This window comes from Prinia subflava, chromosome 8, assembly GCF_021018805.1.
Source record: "Prinia subflava isolate CZ2003 ecotype Zambia chromosome 8, Cam_Psub_1.2, whole genome shotgun sequence".
Taxonomy (NCBI): Eukaryota; Metazoa; Chordata; class Aves; order Passeriformes; family Cisticolidae; genus Prinia; species Prinia subflava.
Genome location: NC_086254.1, coordinates 9,801,304 through 9,818,315, shown reverse-complemented (window position 1 = coordinate 9,818,315; position 17,012 = coordinate 9,801,304). Strand labels below are relative to the sequence as shown.

Genomic DNA, 17,012 nt, shown 5'->3' with positions numbered 1-17,012 from the left:
GCCAGGGCGGGGCCGGGGGCGGGGCCTGCGTGGGGAATGGGGCGGGGCCAGCGGGACACCCAGTCCAGCCGGGATCCAGACGGGAACGAACCCGGGATCCAAACGGGAACGAACCCGGGATCCAACCGGGAACGAACCGGGGATCCAAACGGGAACGAACCCGGGATCCAAACGGGAATGAACCCGGGATCCAAACGGGAACGAACCCGGGATCCAACCGGGAACGAACCGGGGATCCAAACGGGAACGAACCCGGGACCCAACCGGGAACGAACCGGGGATCCAAACGGGAACGAACCCGGGATCCAACCGGGAACGAACCCGGGATCCAACCGGGAACGAACCCGAGATCCAACCGGGAACGAACCCGGGATCCAACCGGGAACGAACCCGGGATCCAGACGGGAACGAAGCCGGGATCCAAACGGGAACGAACCTGAGATCCAACCGGGAACGAACCGGGGATCCAAACGGGAACGAACCCGGGATCCAAACGGGAATGAACCCGGGATCCAAACGGGAACGAACCCGGGATCCAACCGGGAACGAACCGGGGATCCAAACGGGAACGAACCCGGGACCCAACCGGGAACGAACCGGGGATCCAAACGGGAACGAACCCGGGATCCAACCGGGAATGAACCCGGGATCCAACCGGGAATGAACCCGGGATCCAACCGGGAACGAACCCGGGATCCAACCGGGAACGAACCCGGGATCCAGACGGGAACGAAGCCGGGATCCAAACGGGAACGAACCTGAGATCCAACCGGGAACGAACCGGGGATCCAAACGGGAACGAACCCGGGATCCAAACGGGAACGAACCTGAGATCCAACCGGGAACGAACCCGGATCCAAACGGGAACGAACCCAGGCTCCACCCCGGCGCCCCCCGAGCCCCCTCACAGCCGGGCGTTCCTGAGGGCAGCGGGGCTCTGAGGGTCGGGCCCTCACGGGGGCTCTGAGGGTCGGGGCCTCACGGCACCGGATAACGGCAGCACAGCAGCAAAGTCCCATTAATAATGCACAGTGTGGCAACTACTGCTTTAAATCAACGCCGAACTTTTTCAGCCTCTCCAGCTGGGCAGAACCGAATTAATTTTTTTCCCGCCCTGTGTTAAATATTCTGTGGCCTGGCCTGGAGTCCCTCTCAGAGCAGTGAGGTCCCAAAGCTGGGTTCTCAGCAGCTGAGGGATGCAAACGTGACCTGCAGAGAGCCTTACAGGCCAGGCTCTCTGGGTTTGCCCTCTGACAGCCTCTCCTGGCCCTTTTTTGTTGTTCTAAGGTGGCCCCGAAGCTCAAGGAGTTGCCTGGGGTTGGGGAACAGCAGTCGAGGTTGGCACGGATTCTGTTCCAAGGGAGCAGGGGCCCAGCTCAGCCTCTCCGATCCGAGCTGTAGGTCTGAGCTTCAGACCCCGCAATGAGCTCGGGCTCCGGGTTTGGGCTTTCCACACACAGCGCTGGGATTTCACCAGCGAAGCTTCCAGCACCCCCTGAGCAGGCTGACGCTCATCCCCTTCTCGCCTTCCCTGCCCCCGAGGCGCCTCGGAACGCCACAAGAAGCAGCAGGAGGTGGTTGGTGCTGGGAGGACGGAGCGGCGATGCAGCCGGCTCCATCCCGCAGCACGGCTCATGCGGGCGCTTCTCCTACAGAGGGCAGAGGAATATCAGGAATTCCCATCGCCTCCAGCCGGGGACAGAGCTGGCAGGCACCGAGACGGAGCCGCCTGGAAAAACCCAAACACCGCCCTCCCCTTCTCAGCCCCGCTGTGACCCTCCCCGCCAGCCCGGGCGGCCTTGGGTACCTTGATGACAAAATAAAGCTCGATTTATATAAAAACAAGCATCTACCGAAAACACACATTTTCACACCCCCCCAACTTTAAAATGCTCAACAGCATAAAACCCAGCTCAGTTTTGTAGTTTGTATTTATTTTATCACGGCAGGATGGATGGCTCTAATGCTCTCCATAATCGGTGATGGGGGATTGCCCCTGCTCCAGCAATGAGAAATTAAACACTGATATTTATTTATTTATTTATTTGTCCATTTATTTACTAAGACATGGTTTGAAAAAACATGAAACTTATAAACCAGGAGACATGCACACTGTGTCTTCCCTGGCTTTGCTTCTAGGTTTTCCTTTTTTTTCCCCTTTGACTTTGTTGGTATTTTGTTCTCAGACGCCACCATAAACAAAGGGAGGAGCCTGGAGGAATAAATCCGTGGAAAATTAAGTAGCAGGAACAAGTGCTTACCTGTGCAGTTACTTCCCAGTAACTAACCACTCACACAACCAAAGAACTAGTGCCAAAACTCTCCTGCATAATGGCTTTTTCAAACCTCTGCACTCTCAGAGTGAAAAAGGGGTGTTCTCTACCCTCACAAATAATGGATTGCCCTGTTAATGAAGGCAGAGAGGCTTTTAGTGATGGTTAAATAAAACAGACCCGGTAGAATTACTAAAAAATACAAGCGAGTTGCATTAGTCCTTTGGAGTAAAAAATGAGCTTCTTGAAGTCACAGCGTTTTTGATACTCAGGCCACTGAGATCAGGATTTCACCCACTGAGACTAATGGGACAATTGCTCCATATAAATCCCAAAGCCAGCAATGCATTCAAATCCACATCCACAGCTGCAAACTCAGGGGTCCTGGCAGCGCTCGCCTGTTCCTCTTCTGTGCCACATCCATCACTCACAGCCGTGCAGAACAAAAAGTGTGCTCAGGTGTGGGGGACCCCACACCGCCGGGTCACCCCAACCTCGCCCCCACAGCCGCAGCACCTGCTCACTCACGGCTTTTCAGGGGGAGATGCAGTCAGTGCAAAGCCACATCAAACAGCAACTGCAGCCTGTGAAAGTCGGGGATTGTTAAAATATTTCACCCACAGAGTCGCCTTTGCCGCCGTTTATTCTCTCTCCTCTGCCTTTCACTTAGCAGGGTAATTAAATCAGACTCCAGGGCTGGGTTTTAATTTCTGGTTCATGTGCCCTCCAACCATGCTGCCGTGCCTGGGACTCAGAACAGAGCAGGGGAATATTTGTACAAAAACTGTATCGATACATTTTCATTTAAGGTGCTCATGAAAGGCTTTTTATGCCTCACAGTCCGTTCAGAGAAACCCTTGGCCTGTTTAGAGGCTCTATCAGCCTCACTGACATCATTTCTTTGGCATTTTCCCTCTTAATTCTACTTTTTTGATTTGCATGCCTGTTTGCTAAAATGGGAATAACAGCCTAAACACAGAGCAGATCAACAAGGGACCGTGGAGCAGGCTGGGCTATAAAAAGGCTCCCAATTCCTCCCACTCGGCTCTTTCGCTGCTGTGCCCGTGGAGCTTTTGGGAAACTGTCAGATGAGACGGAAGCTTTGGCAGGGCAGGGCTGCACCCTCCTCCCGTGTCTGGATAATTACAGGTTGTTAATAAGAATCCATCTCTTAGAGCCGCTCCTTCAGCTGAACACAGGAATGGGCCGGGGTGGGAACTGGCCCCGGCCCCACATGGGCTGCAGGCACCCATTCCACGGCATTCCCAGCCAGATCCGCGGGAATTACCCGCCCCGAGACGCCCCTGCTGAATTTAATTGACTTACTTCATCAACAGCAAAATTTGACCCACATACAGAGGGCCTCGTGCTGGCCAAAAATAGCCACGAGCTGGGGCTGATCTTGCCAATGCTTGGGCGAGCAAATGTCCTTTTCCAAGCTGACCTTTATCATTTCAGTCATGCTAGTTCGGTTAAAATTTTCTTTTAAAACCAGCAACACAATTTATCCATGAAAAGGAGAGAAAAAAGAAGTGAAAAAAACAGGGGAGAAACAGAAAAGAACACAAGCAAACCCCATCCACAAAACCAAATTACATAAAATTTAGATTATGCACATAAAAAACTCTCCTTATAAATATTTATTAGTATTTTTCTTCTGTGCTTTTATTTACTTGAGTACTTCTGCTATTCCTAACCCATCCCTCATTCAAAAAACACAATTGTTTTAAAGATTTTATCAACCCTTAATGGTTCCTACATTGAAAAATAGAAGGAACAGAGTGTGTCTGAAGAGATGCACAGCCCAAAGATGCTTCAGCAGATAAGAATTTTAAAGGCCACCCAAAGGCAATTTAAAAACTAGACAAAAACTGGTTTTAGAGGGAGCAAAATGTCTGATTTCCAAGCAAACCACATGTGTGCTCTCCTGTGCACAGCCATGCAGGCTCAAGGGGAGTGTGCGAGGCAGCCTCTCCCATGGGCTTCACTCCCAGAAATTCCCCACAGCCCCTGGGAATTCCTCTCACTCCGGTTCTCAGGAAGGCAGGGGGATTTTCCAGCCCAGGTTCCAGTCTGGGCTGTGTCACAATCCTCACACTGTCCCGGGACCCTGGGACAGGCCTGGGCTCCTGGGCGAGCAGAGCCAAGGATTTCCTCCCAGACCTCGTGGGATCCCTGCAGCCTCTGAGCAGGAAGGGAGCTTGGAGTAAAACCAGGCAGCAGAGATGTCCCTAATTCTCACCATTTCCAAACTGTGGACAGTGCCCAAATGGCACCGAGGCAGACCTGTCCCTGAATTTGGTGACATCCTGGAGAGCCTGGTCACCCCTTGTCCCAGCAGTGTCACCAAGGGATGCTCCCACAACAAAACCACGAGATGCCAACAAAAACAACTGGGATCCCGTGTGCCAGGGGAACACTCCTGCAGGGACACCCTAAAAGCACCCCAAGAACACCCCACAACCACGTTCCAGCAGCCCCAGGGGTGTGGATTTAGGAATTTGGAGGCCACCTCACCACAAGGCCACATTTCCTCTCCAATTCCTGCATTACAATTCTGCATTTAGTGAGTGAACAACTCTCTGGGCACAGCAAACTCTGCTTTCCAAGCATGAGCCCACACTCTGCAGCTAAACTGCCATGAGTACTATCAACAAATAAACAAATCCCAGATTTATAGTCAAAATATATTTTAATGGACCCACTAATTCCATTTGTAACTTCATGGGTGTTTTGTTGGCATAAGGAATGCTGAGCACCCCGGTGCCACGGCAGAGACAAAGAAAGGACCTTCCAAAATCTGCTCCAGCATCTCAATTCCTTGTTCCCAGCTCAGCAGCATAGAAGGATTTGTATCAATTGTTTAAACTTAGTAAATGTGAATTTATCTGTTAGGGGTGGGAACAGAAAGGGAGACTGCAAATGCTTCAATTTTGTAATGTAAAAACATGCAAAGCTTGAACACAACATAGTTATTCAAGATAAAAAATACAAACTATAGCAAAAGGAACCATTCCCGAGAGGACACTGCAATATCTGCCTCTTCCCAGGATGGCAAAAGTATGTCAGTCACCACTGATATTTTAAAATTATATTTATCAATTTGTATCCTGTACCCATTGCTCAGCACCTGGATATGGGCATTAAAATATTACAAATAATTTCTCTACAAATCATCATTTAAGTACATCCTCACTCCTGGAATACAGATCCTCCCAAATCCCTTTCCATCCCCAAGCAAACAGATCCCAGCAGGGCCTGGGGAGGGAGGGAATGGGCAGAGAGGAGCCTCGCTGGGGGCGGTGTGGGACATTTGGGCCAAAAGCAGAGGTTTGGCTGCTGGAACCCCGCGGCATTTTACAGACCTGGATCACCCTGCAAAAATCCCCCTCGGGCAGAGCAGCTCCACGCAGACGGTACTCACAGGATGTGCCTGGAAGCCTTTCCTGGGCCCCGGAGCGGGTCTGACCCGTGGCTGTGCCCAGATCTTCAGCCTGGCACCTTCCCCGGCCCAGCATCCCCGGACACCGAGCGGGGCAGCGCCCGGCGGGGCGGGGGCAGCGCCAGCGCCTGCCCTCAGCGGGCACGGCCGAGCTCACACAGCAGCAGCACAGGCAGGAGAGACCAAAAGAGAGAGTTACTTCCCAAAGGCTCCAGGGAGGCCTTGCACGGACACAGGGGCAGCACAGGATCCCGGGATCCCTCCAGGCCCTGCTCCCACAGCCCTCCATCCATCCATCCATCCACCCATCCATCCACCCATCCATCCATCCATCCCTCCATCCCTCCATCCATTCATGCACCCATCCCTCCATCCATTCACGGGAGCACCGCCGGAGTCAATGGAAATGCTCTTGTAAACAAGGACTTACAAGAACCCAGCGTGACAATGCTTTCAAAAGGAGTTTTGACTGTGCAATTGTTGCTGGATTAGGGGCTTCAGACGCACCGAGCTCGCTCTGAGGAGTGCAGAATTCCAATCTCCACGGGGCTGGGGCTCGGCCTCGGCCATGGGAACGGCTCGTGGGCTACCCCAAACCCAGCAAAGCCCCAAGGAAGTGATGGGAACGTCACAAAAAGACAAACTCTCCTTTTTACAACCTAAACTGGACTAAACGGAGCCTAACCCTGGCCTAAACTGAGCCTAACACTGACCTAAACTGAGCCATGTCACTGCCTAAATGAACACAGAATAAACTGTACAAAGACTGAAAGAATGAGGGAGAGAGAGAAAGGTAGACAGGAAGAAAGAAAAACAAAACAAACCCCTCAAAATTTCCTACAAAACAAACTTATTTGGCAAAATCCTTCCTTAAAATCATCGATTCAACAATAAAGCAGCAGCCCAGCCCAGCAGCACAAACAGCAGTATTTATCTTTCCCAGATAAGTGGAAGTTTGGAATAAATAAATCACCCATTCCTCCACTTATATAAATGCAAACCAGAGAAACAAAACATGGCAATAGCACAAAAGACAAACAAATGAGTTAGACACGGAGTCCAGGAGTTTAAGAAGTCTCCCCTGTATTTAATAAAGCATGAATTATTTCCTTTAGAAACACTAACAGATCCCTTGCAGATAGTTTTTTATCTTTATATTGTTATTATATAAGACATTTTGTGTTTAAAGTGAACTATTGCTTCATCTAGGTGGCCCCTCTGCTGGGCATAGAAATTAGGTAGTGCACAAAATCAAAAACCACCATTGAAAATTACAAACTATACAACTTAAAAGCATTTGGAGTCGGTTCTTTTCCCACCCCCAGTCCAAAGAGAGAAATAAAGGAGTCACTGGGAATGGGGAAGTCTGGGGTTTAGCATAAAATTCTGTGTCTACATCAAATAAAAGAGAAGCCAGCCCAAGCCTGGGTGGGTCGAGGGAGGAAGGAGGAGATGCAGTCCCAGCTCGTCCCTTTCCATTAACCCAGCAGGTGGAACATTCAAACCAGGGCTCTGCAAACCGGACCTGGCTCTTTGTCCCTAACGCAGCTCCCAGTCCTCTCGGGATCAGCGGGACTTTTGCTTTTGAACAACTGAATATTCACGATTCTGCCACTGTTGATAATTGAAACGTGAAATTTGGCGTTTTGCAAGGCTCCAGGATTTTTTTGTTTCATTTTTCTCCAAGAGAATGAGGCTGTATCGAGGGCAAAGCAAAATATTCTCCCCCGCCGCCCTTTAGAGAACTTCAGAACGACCAAATGCCGTCAGAGCACTGACTCTGCCTCAGCTCTAAGAAAAAAGGATTAAAATTACTTTCAGGACACCGAGGTTATGCTGTGTCCAAACCATCCAATTAGCAGAAAAAAAAGTACAATTGCCTTTGGAGAATGAACTGAAACTGGATCAATTGCAAACCGTATCCTTGCAAGCATTTCACATTTACAACGTTTTTGTTTATGCATAAAATCAGCATTTCAAATGTTCTCTCTTAGCACAGAGCACGAATAACTGAAGATATTGAAAATTTTGACCATTTCTGAATTTTAAAATTTAAATTGCAGTGGGGCAGGTTATTTGGACTTCAGCAACTGAGTCTGGAGATGGAGAGAAAGGCTGGAGCTGCCTCTGGCTGCATCGACACCAGGGCTGAGGCTTCCACCAGAGCCAAAGAGCTGCCCAGGATCAGAGTGGATCATTCCTCCTCAGGGCTATTCTACTCAAGAGAATCAATTTCTAAAAATTGCTTAAAACATCAAATGAAACACAAGTTATCTAAACATCAGATTTTCTAATTTTATTAAAAACGCACAAATTTTATCCAACATGTTTTCTTTCATACAGTGAATGGTCTAATATGCACTGGAGGTCACACAAGCTTAGGTTCATTAGAACAATAAAAGACATATGAGAAATTTAATATATAAAGAAAAAAGTAGCAGCTGTTGACTGCATATTTGACCATAAAATTTAAATATTTTGGACTTTCATTTTAAAGACACAAAAATAAAACCTGTGTGGGTCTATATAAGTCATATTAACAATTCCATGAATGTTCAACAGGACTAAAAATTAGCAAAGATGTTTGTTTGTCTTTTTTTTTTTTTTCTTTTTAACCTTGTAACACTTTTTAAACACCTTCTCGGGTTGCTGGTGCAAAGCACCTTACAGTATTTGTGCTATATATTTACTTTATTTGGCAACTGTCTGGGTTTTGTGGGGTTTTTTTCTTTGCCTTCTGTAAACAACACCTTTTACAAACTAGCACAGTGAACCACAAGCCCTGCAATCTGTTAGAACATCTACAGAAAAGAAAATGAACTATTTTGGTTGGCTGCTCAAAATCTTTTGCTTTTGAACAAGAGGTTTTTCTAAAACAGGATTTATTAGTAAAACATTGAGCTCCTGAATTTAACATTAGACGTAAACAGTTGACTGTTTTTAGTTCAATAGAGTCTTTTTGTTTAGCTTTTCTCTCTCTGTGAAGGTAGAATACTTTTTGTTTGTTTGTTTGTTTGTTTTTTCAAGTCATTTTCGTTAGAGGTCTGGGTGGTGACCTTTGCTATGATGAGGAGGTTTTGTACGTGTAGCTTTGTGAAGGTAGAAGAGTTGGTGCTGAGGGCTTAACATTTAGTATTTGCTATTTTTGGAAAACAAAAAAACAAAACCAAACCAAAACAACTGAAACAAAACAGAAAAAAAAAAAAAAAAAAAAAAAAAAAAAAAAGGAAAAAGGAAAAGTTGTCCCACCTGATCGGCAGCAGGCTGAAATGGCTGAAGCTAAAAAGAGTTTCTTGTAGTCGAACTTTCTGGGAGACAAAAACGAACAAACAGATTCATAATGCCAGAACCATCCTTAACCAGGAACGCTATAGAGAGTTCTTGAAGCTTTTTTTTTCCCCTTTTCTTTGACCTCTCCTTCATTCAATTATTTTTTAATTTTTTTTTTTTTTTTAACGAGAAGTTTCTAAGGATTGTGGCTCTTAGGATGACATCCAACAGGGTAATCAAACTTAGGCCATCCTACGGAATGGCAGCACTGTTACTGTACAGCTTCCCCAGTTTCTTTGTCAATGGTACAAAAAAGTCCCCTCGCTTGTTTGATACAACCATAACATGGAGATTGTCCTGGTCTAGAGCAAAGCTTGCCTTGGAGCGATTGGATTCAGTTCGTTCCCAAGGTAAAATTGTCTTAGGGCAGGAGAGATGTTATATGAATTCATTTCTGTACACCATAACAATAAGCAGACTAGATGATCATCACTTACTTAGACCCAGTTTGTTTTAAAGCTACCACACAGCCGCTTCGTTCATCTCTGGAGGGTGGGACAAGTGATTGCCGTAGTTAGCACCACCGTTGACGGATATCGACGAAAATGGGGGGCTGGGGCCAAAAACTTCTGCGGACATGGAGTGCAAGGACCCGGGCAGGTTGGGTTCGGGGCTGGGCGAGTCTCCCGGGGGATGCGACATGATGTCGGTGAAGCGCTGAGCCTCACTCGAGGGGTGATGTCCGGGCAGGGGGTGGTCCATGGCCCCCAGCGGGGTCCCTGACGGCCCCGAGGAGGGCACGAACGGGAGATCCACGGGGGTCTGCGCTTGAGACGAGGGCGGTCCTTGCGGGAAGAAATCGTAATTGCTTCCAGGGCCGTAATACTCGCTCTGATAATCTGGCGGACAAAGAGAGACACAGGGAAGGTAACAGGCGGGCAGGTACCCGAGCGGGGAGCGCACGGGCGCGCTCGGGGGGTCACCCACGAACCCGAGGAGAAACGAGTGACCGAGCTGGCCGGGCAGCCCCGGGACCCCCTTCCCGCAGAGCGGCGGGGACACCGACACAGAGCGGCGCTCCCGAAAACAGCGGGGGAGCAGCGGGAGAACAGCGGGATCCCGCCGGCAGCGCGGCGGCCGGCCCCGGCTGCGGGGAGTCCCGCGATGGGCGGCGGGGAACCGGGCGGGACGGCTGCCGGAGCCGCCTGAGCCGGGAGCCCGAGGCGGCCCCGCATCCCGGCACGGAGCGAGGCGGGGCGGGGGCAGCGGTACCCACCTCCGTAGAAGGAGAAGGGCCCGTTGGGGATGAGCTCGCCGGGCTCCAGCCGGTCCACGAGCGGCCGCATCCTGCGCGGGCTGCGGAAGAACGCGTGTCGCCGGGCGCCCAGCGCGCTCAGCTGCTTCATCCGCCGCTCCTTGGAGCGCCGGTTCTGGAACCAGACCTGGCGGGAGAGCGCCGGTCACGGGAGCCGCGGGTCCGCTCCCGGGAGGCGCCGCCGCCGCGCCGCTCCCCCCTTCCCCTCCATCCCCATCCCGGGGGCTGCGCTTTTCCCCTTTCCCGCTCCCTCTTTCCCGATGCGCCCCGAGCCGCGCTCCAAGCGCGGCCGAACCCACGCGTGACGGCGGCCCCGCTCCCCACCGACTGCAGGTCAAGAATGATTGAGTTAATTCTTATTACCCTGACAAGATTACTGCTAATTACCCTCACACTGAGCCTCTCCAATCTAACCTCGTCTGTAATGGTCCTTTAACCCCCCATTACCCCAGCGCTGCGGGTTTATAAACCTTTTAATAATTCCGGCGCGTTGTCATTCTTATTTACCCATTAACCCCTCACATTTCTGGTTATTAATTTCGATGCTGTTTGCAGCTTCTTTAGGATTTTTACGAATAAACCCGCAGCTCTGTCCCCGCCGACCGGCCGGGGCTGGGGAACCGGGAAGCGCCGGGAAGCGCCGGGAAGCGCCGGGAAGCGCCGGGACGCCTCGGTGATAACGATTTCAAAGGCCAGCGGGGCTTCCCCGGGCCCCGCAGTGCGGAGGGTGCCGGGCACCGGCCCCTCCGCGCCCCCGCATCCCCCGGAGGCGCGCCCGGCGCCCGGAGGCGGCGGTACCTGGATGACCCGCATGTTGAGGCCGGTCTCCTGCGCCAGCTGCTCCCTGATGTGCCGGGTGGGTTTTGGGGTGGCCGCGAAGGCGGCTTTCAGAGTCTCTAGCTGTTTGGCTTTGATGGTGGTGCGGGGTCCCCGCCGCTTGGCCCCCAGGTTCTGGTCGTCGTTTTCGTTGCTCCCCGTCTCCTTGTCGGACACGTTGGCGCTTTCCGAGTCCTTGGCGTCGTCCTGGGAGGGGTCTTGAGAGTCGGGGGACAGGCTGGGGTCACTGCCGGTGGTGGCTGCGGGAGAACAAACCCGGGTCACGCTCAGCCGGGGGGAAATACCGACAGGGAGGGACGGGCCGCGAGGGAGCGGGGAGAGGAGAAAGAAGGGAGAGGGAAAGGGAAGAAGAAAAGAAAAAAAAGGGAGACAAGAAGGAGAGGAGAAGAAAGGGACAGGAGAATGAAGGGAGAACAGAGAGGAGGAAGAAGACACAGAGGAGAAGGGAGAAAGGAGAAGACAGGAGAAAGAAGAGAGGAAAGGAGGAGGAAGGCGAGAAGGGTCGCATCCCAAGGAGCAGCCGGTGCCGAGCGCATCCCCGCCCTCACCGCCCGGGCCACGCTCCCTCACCTGAATGCAGGCTGTTTTCTTTGGCAGTATTGCTGTTATTTAGGTAATCTTCTTTGCAGACAAACTTGTTCTCGTCTATGATGTAGAGCTCCTCGCCGGTGGAGAGTTGCTTGTTACACATCATACACGTAAAACAGTTCAAGTGGAACACTTTGCTCCGCGCCCTGCGGACCAGGTCGCTGGGGGAGATGCCCTGGGCACAGCCCGCGCACTTGGTCCCGAAACACCTGCGGAGAGAGGCCGGGCAGCGTCAGCAGCGCCCGCCGCCCGCGGGCCCGAGCCGCGGCCTCGCACACCCCGCTCGGCCATGCAAAACGGGATTAAAGAAAATACAGCATCCCTGCAGAGCGCTCGCTCTTCCCGATATTACGTTTTAAAAATAAAAACCAAACCCGGCCCGGGCTGCGGGAGCGGGACCGCGCTCGGGATCGCCGAACGCCGGGGCTGCGCGGCCCGGGTGTCCCCGCGCCCCGACACGGCACTGAGGACGCTCTGGCAAACAGCTCGCAGGATTCTGCACCTTCTGTGCCTGTCGGTACCGGCCTCGGTCGCGATCCGGCCGGAGGAGCCGCCGGTGCTGGCAAGGCCGGCGCGGGGAGCCAGGACACGGCGGGGCCGGACCCGCACAGGGGCCGGAGGCCTCCCGTGCCCCGCTCAGCCCCGCGAGGCTCCGGGAACCGGGACCGGAGCAGGGCCGGGCCCATTCCCGGGGAGAAGCGGTGGAGCTCGGGGCAGTGCCGGGCCCGTTCCCGGGGAGAAGCGGCGGCGGGGCTCGGGGCCGCGCTCCGCCGGGCCGGGCCGGGCGTTGTGCGGGTGTGCTGCGGGGACTCCGCAACCACCCCGGCCCCGAGCCGGTCCGTGCCCGTAGCGCCGGTGTGCGGCGGCGGGACCCGGCGGGGCAGCGGCACCGGCGGCCGCTCCGAGCCCGGGATGGATGCCGGAGCCGCAGCGGGCCGGGATGCGCGGGGAGAGCGGCGGCGAGCGAGCGTCGGTCCCCGCCTCCTTCTCCATCCATCCATCCGTCCACCGGCGGAGGGGCTCTGCCCTCGTGCCCGCCTGGCTCCGGTGGAACGGATGCGCTTGGGCCCGCCGAGCGCCCGCACCGGGCCTTCCGCGCCGGGCGGCCCCGGGAACAACGCCGGGCTCCGGCCCGGGCAGCGCCGCGCTCACGGCGCGGAGAGCCCCGGCAGGGTCAGCCCCGCTCCGCTGCTCCGGGCCCTGACGGTGCCCGTGTCCCCGGCCCGGGCCCGGCCCGCCCCGCCGGGCGATAGTTCGGAGGGAACTTGGGACAACTCGAGCTCGGCCGGGGGACGCGGAGAGCGGCGGCACCAACGGGCCCGGCCCCGAGCCGACCCCCGCCCGTCCCCCCCTCCGGGATCAGCGGGAGAAACAGCAGCGGTTGGAGACGCTCGCGTGTGACGGGGAGGGAAGAGGCGCTTGTGGGTCCCGCTGACAGCGGGGGAAACAACAAAAATAAGGGGGAAAAATGGAGGTGGAAAACGAACGGAGAGGAGCGGCGGGGGCAGGCGGAGGCCGGTACTCACCGAAAGAAGTCGTTTTTGCAGTAAAGCTTGCCTTCTCGCGAAAAGCATTTCTCTGTCAAATTGCATTTACATTCACAGCACTGAACACACTTCACATGCCAAGCCCTGTCCAGTACATTCAACAAAAACCGGTCCAAGATCGGCCTTTTGCAGCCTGCACAGTGAACCATTGTCTTTGGTTAGTTCTGAGGGGGGCAGCGGTTTCCCAGGTATCAAAGAAAAAAAAATAAAAACAATTCTTTCTTTTTTTTTTTTTTTTTTTTTTGAGAAAGACGACAACACCGGCGAAGGTTTGTTTTTGTTTTGTTTTGTTTTTCTCTCTCTTATTTTTTCTTGTTTTTGTGTATGTATGTTTTAAAAGCCTTGGAGAAGGAGGAGAAAAAGAAAGGGAGGAAGAAGAAAAATCTTCGTTCGAGTGTCTTAGGAGGGGTACACAGGAGAACCCCCCGCTGTCCAGCGCTTCGACACAGCCGCAGGATCCCGGCCGCTACCAACCACACGGATAATAATAATAATAATAGGAATAATAATAATAATAATAATAATAATAGTAACAATAAAACAATAACGGCTATAAAGATCAGCGCTCACAAAAATAAAAATTTAAAAAAAAATTGAAAATAAAACCGCCAAAAAGCGAGCGTGATGAGTTTTTCTAAGGTCTGAGGTAGAGCAGTCAGGAGTCAAAGTGCTTTTCCCAATGAGAAATCAAAGGAGGAAAAAATATAATAACAATAATAATAATAATAATAAATAACGAGCCGGGACATGGAGAGGCGGTGGCGGTCAGATGGGCTGTGGCTGCTGCCGCGGCGACATCGCCCTGCGCGTCCTGACGCGGGGATGGGGACACGCGGGGACGGGGACACGCTCCGCCGCTCCTCGCTCCGCCGCTCGCTCTCCTTCTCTCTCTCCTTCTCTCTCTCTCTCTTTCTTTCTCTCTCCCTCGACGTCTCGGCGGAACCGTCGCGCCCGGCTCTGTCCGTCCGTCCGTCACTCCGTCAGTCCGTCCGTCCTACCTACCCCCGCGCATCGCTACCCGCGGCGGCCGCCCGTGTCCCCGGCGAGCGGGCGCGGCGTGGCATGGCCCGGCGGCGGCGGAGCGCAGGGCCCGGGCGGGCGGGCCGGGCGGAGGGCGCGGGGCAGAGGGGCGGCCCCGCCGTCCGGCCGCGCAGGGGCTCTGCATGGTCCCGGCGCCGCCGCCGCCGCAGCCTTATGCACCGCGCGCCCACGTCACCGCCCGCCGCGGCCAATCCGCGCCGCCGCGGGCCCCCCCGCGCCCGCCGCGCCGCCGCCGGACGGGGCGTCCGCGCCCCTTTATAGAGCCGCCGGGGCGCCGCCGCCGCCTCCGCCCGCCGGGCCGCCGAGCGACCCGCCGACACACCGACAGACGGACCGACACACCGACAGACACACCGACAGACTGACAGACGGACACACGAACTGACACACCGACAGACACACCGACAGACCCACCGACCGACACACGGACTGACACACCGACGCACGGACCGACACACCGACAGACATACCCACCGACAAGACACACCGACACCACGGACTGACACACCGCCACAGCGACAGACACACCGACACACCGACCGCCACACGGAGCGATCGCCTCGCCGACGGCCGGCGCTGCGCCCCGAGCGCGATGCGGCGGTAGGTGCGAGGGGCACGGACGTGGGCACGGTGGGCACGAGGAGCCGCGGCCGCTCGGTTGGGTCTGGCACCCCCGCGGGCTCACGGAGCCCTTGGAGCGGCCGGCGGAGCGCCTCGCTCGGGATAAACGAGATCCCGCTTCAGCGCGGGTTTTCCGCTGCCAACGGCGGGGCCCGGGGGCGCGGGGTCCAGCGGAGCCCCGAGGCGGGCCGCTCTTCCCGGGAGGAGCGGTGCGGAGGGGCCGGGACTGCGGCCCGGGACCCCCGGCGGAGCCGCACCGGTGGGGAGGGGGCTGTGGGCCCGGGGCCCGCCGAGGGCGCAGCGGAGGCGCCGGTGACTCCGCCGTGGTTCCGTTACCGGCGCTGGCAGCGCACGTCCGGGCCGAGGAGCACCGGCCCCCGCCATGCACCTTCTTTAGTTTTTATATTTTTTTGGTAAATAAAAATTAATTCGCTTTTACCTTCCAGGGGCCGGTCGGTACCGGGCGGCGCGGAGGGATGAGGTTTCTCTTTCCTTCGCGCTTGCTGCCCGTCGGGAGCCCCCGCTCCGGGGAGGTGTCACCGCCTGGCCCCGGCCGCTCCCGTCCCAGCGGGCTGAGCCCGGGAGGGAATTAGGAAGGGAAGGGCGGATGGCAAGGCCCGAGCGTGCCGGGGTTACACACACCCACAGCTGGGGCGGCGGAGGCCCGCCCGGGAGCTCGCAGCATCCCCCGCCCGTGCCCACCGCCCTCGCTCGCTTTCACGTCCGTTTTCCTCGTCCTTGACGAAAAAAAAAAAAAAAAAAAAAAAAAAAAAAAAAAAAAAAAAAAAAAAAGGCGCAGCGGGGAAGGCATAAATTGGAAACCAGAACAGAAAGAAAAAGGAAGGCAGCAAGCCCGCTCCGCGCGGGACCGGCGAGGATGCTGAGCCTGCCCGGGCCGGGAGAGGCGGCTCCGGGGCTGGCTCGGGCCGAGCCGCTGCGGGTGTTTTCTCCCGTCCCTGCCCCGTCGGGGCGCGCAGCTGTCGGTCCGCTCGGGGCCGCCGCCGGGGGTCACTGGGGCCGGGCTGGCCCCTCCCGGTGCCCGCACATGGGCGCTTCTCATGCGGAGCGGCGGAGCGGGGCGGGCCCCGCTCGGGCCCGGGAAGGCGACAGCTGCGGGCTGCCGTCAGGGGAGCGCTCCCGCGGCCCCGCTGCCATGTGGCGGGGGATGAATGAGGGGAAGGAGATGCGCATCCCGTGTCCATCAAGCACCAGTTTTTCACAGCGATTTTTTTTCTCCTTTCCCAGGCGTTAGCGAAAGCATCTGCTTCTCCCCGGCTCCCCGGGGGGCGCAGGCCGTGCCCAGCCCTCCCGCGGGGTCCGGGGTACCCCGCACCGCGGGGCTCTGTCCGCTCGAACCCCCCCAAGCCCCGCTCGGGAGAGGAGGCAGCACAGACCGAGGGGGACAGTGGGGACAGTGGGGTGTCCCCTCTGCCTCACCCCTGCCCAGCAGCGATCCCGACCCAGAGCAGGCGTTGAGAGGCCAAAACGCCCGCGCTGGTCTCCAGCAGGATCCGAAAATCAAACCCGGCTGCCCCGGGCTGCCCCGGCCTCCTGTGCCCCGCGGGGCCCGGCCTGGGGCACCCCCGGGGAACCCCTGAGGGAGCAGCGCCCTGTGCCGCCCCCTCACAGCGCCGGGTGTCGGGCATGGGGGGGATTTTTTTTTTGTTTTTCGTTGTATTTTGCCTTTCGCCCAGGTCCGTTCCGGGCCGAGGCCCGGCCCCAGGCGGGCCGAGCTCACCCGAACCCCCCAGGGGACCTGGGCAGGATATTCCAGAGCAACCCCGGCCGGCCCCAGTGCTGGGAAAGGAGGCACATTAAGAGAGTAAAAACAGAAAGAAAGAAAGAAAAGAGGGAAATCGGCAGATGTTTTAAAAAAGGAAATCTAAAAACTTTTTTTTTAAAGGATGGAAACAAAAAGAGGGAAAAAAATTAAAAATAGAGATTATAGGTAAAAGAGTGAGAGAGATCCAAATAAAGAGAGGGAAAATAAAAGAGTAAAAACAAAATAGCCAAGCAAACCCAAACTCAAATTCATTTTAAATCTAATGCCGAAGAAAAAAAGCAAGTCCCTTTCAGGC

General features: G+C 55.2%; 1 protein-coding gene across 1 annotated transcript; it reads right to left on the bottom strand.

Moving 5' to 3' along the window:
* Positions 1-7,996: 7,996 nt before the first annotated feature.
* On the bottom strand, positions 7,997-14,562 carry LHX1 (LIM homeobox 1). The gene is made up of 5 exons (XM_063402874.1): positions 13,252-14,562; positions 11,708-11,934; positions 11,099-11,376; positions 10,262-10,427; positions 7,997-9,884 (listed from the first exon to the last, which is right to left on the bottom strand). The coding sequence occupies exons 1-5, from the start codon at positions 13,419-13,421 to the stop codon at positions 9,505-9,507; spliced, it is 1,221 nt and encodes a 406-aa protein (XP_063258944.1). The 5' UTR covers positions 13,422-14,562; the 3' UTR covers positions 7,997-9,504.
* Positions 14,563-17,012: the final 2,450 nt, after the last annotated feature.

Excerpts from the sequence above, each read along its gene's own strand:
- LHX1 (XM_063402874.1), bottom strand. The coding sequence starts at position 13,421 with ATGGTTCACTGTGCAGGCTGCAAAAGGCCGATCTTGGACCGGTTTTTG. Across the intron at positions 11,377-11,707 it reads AGAAAACAGCCTGCATTCAG|CCACCACCGGCAGTGACCCC; the intron begins GTGAGGGAGCGT and ends GTTCTCCCGCAG. Across the intron at positions 9,885-10,261 it reads GCCCTTCTCCTTCTACGGAG|ATTATCAGAGCGAGTATTAC; the intron begins GTGGGTACCGCT and ends TTTGTCCGCCAG.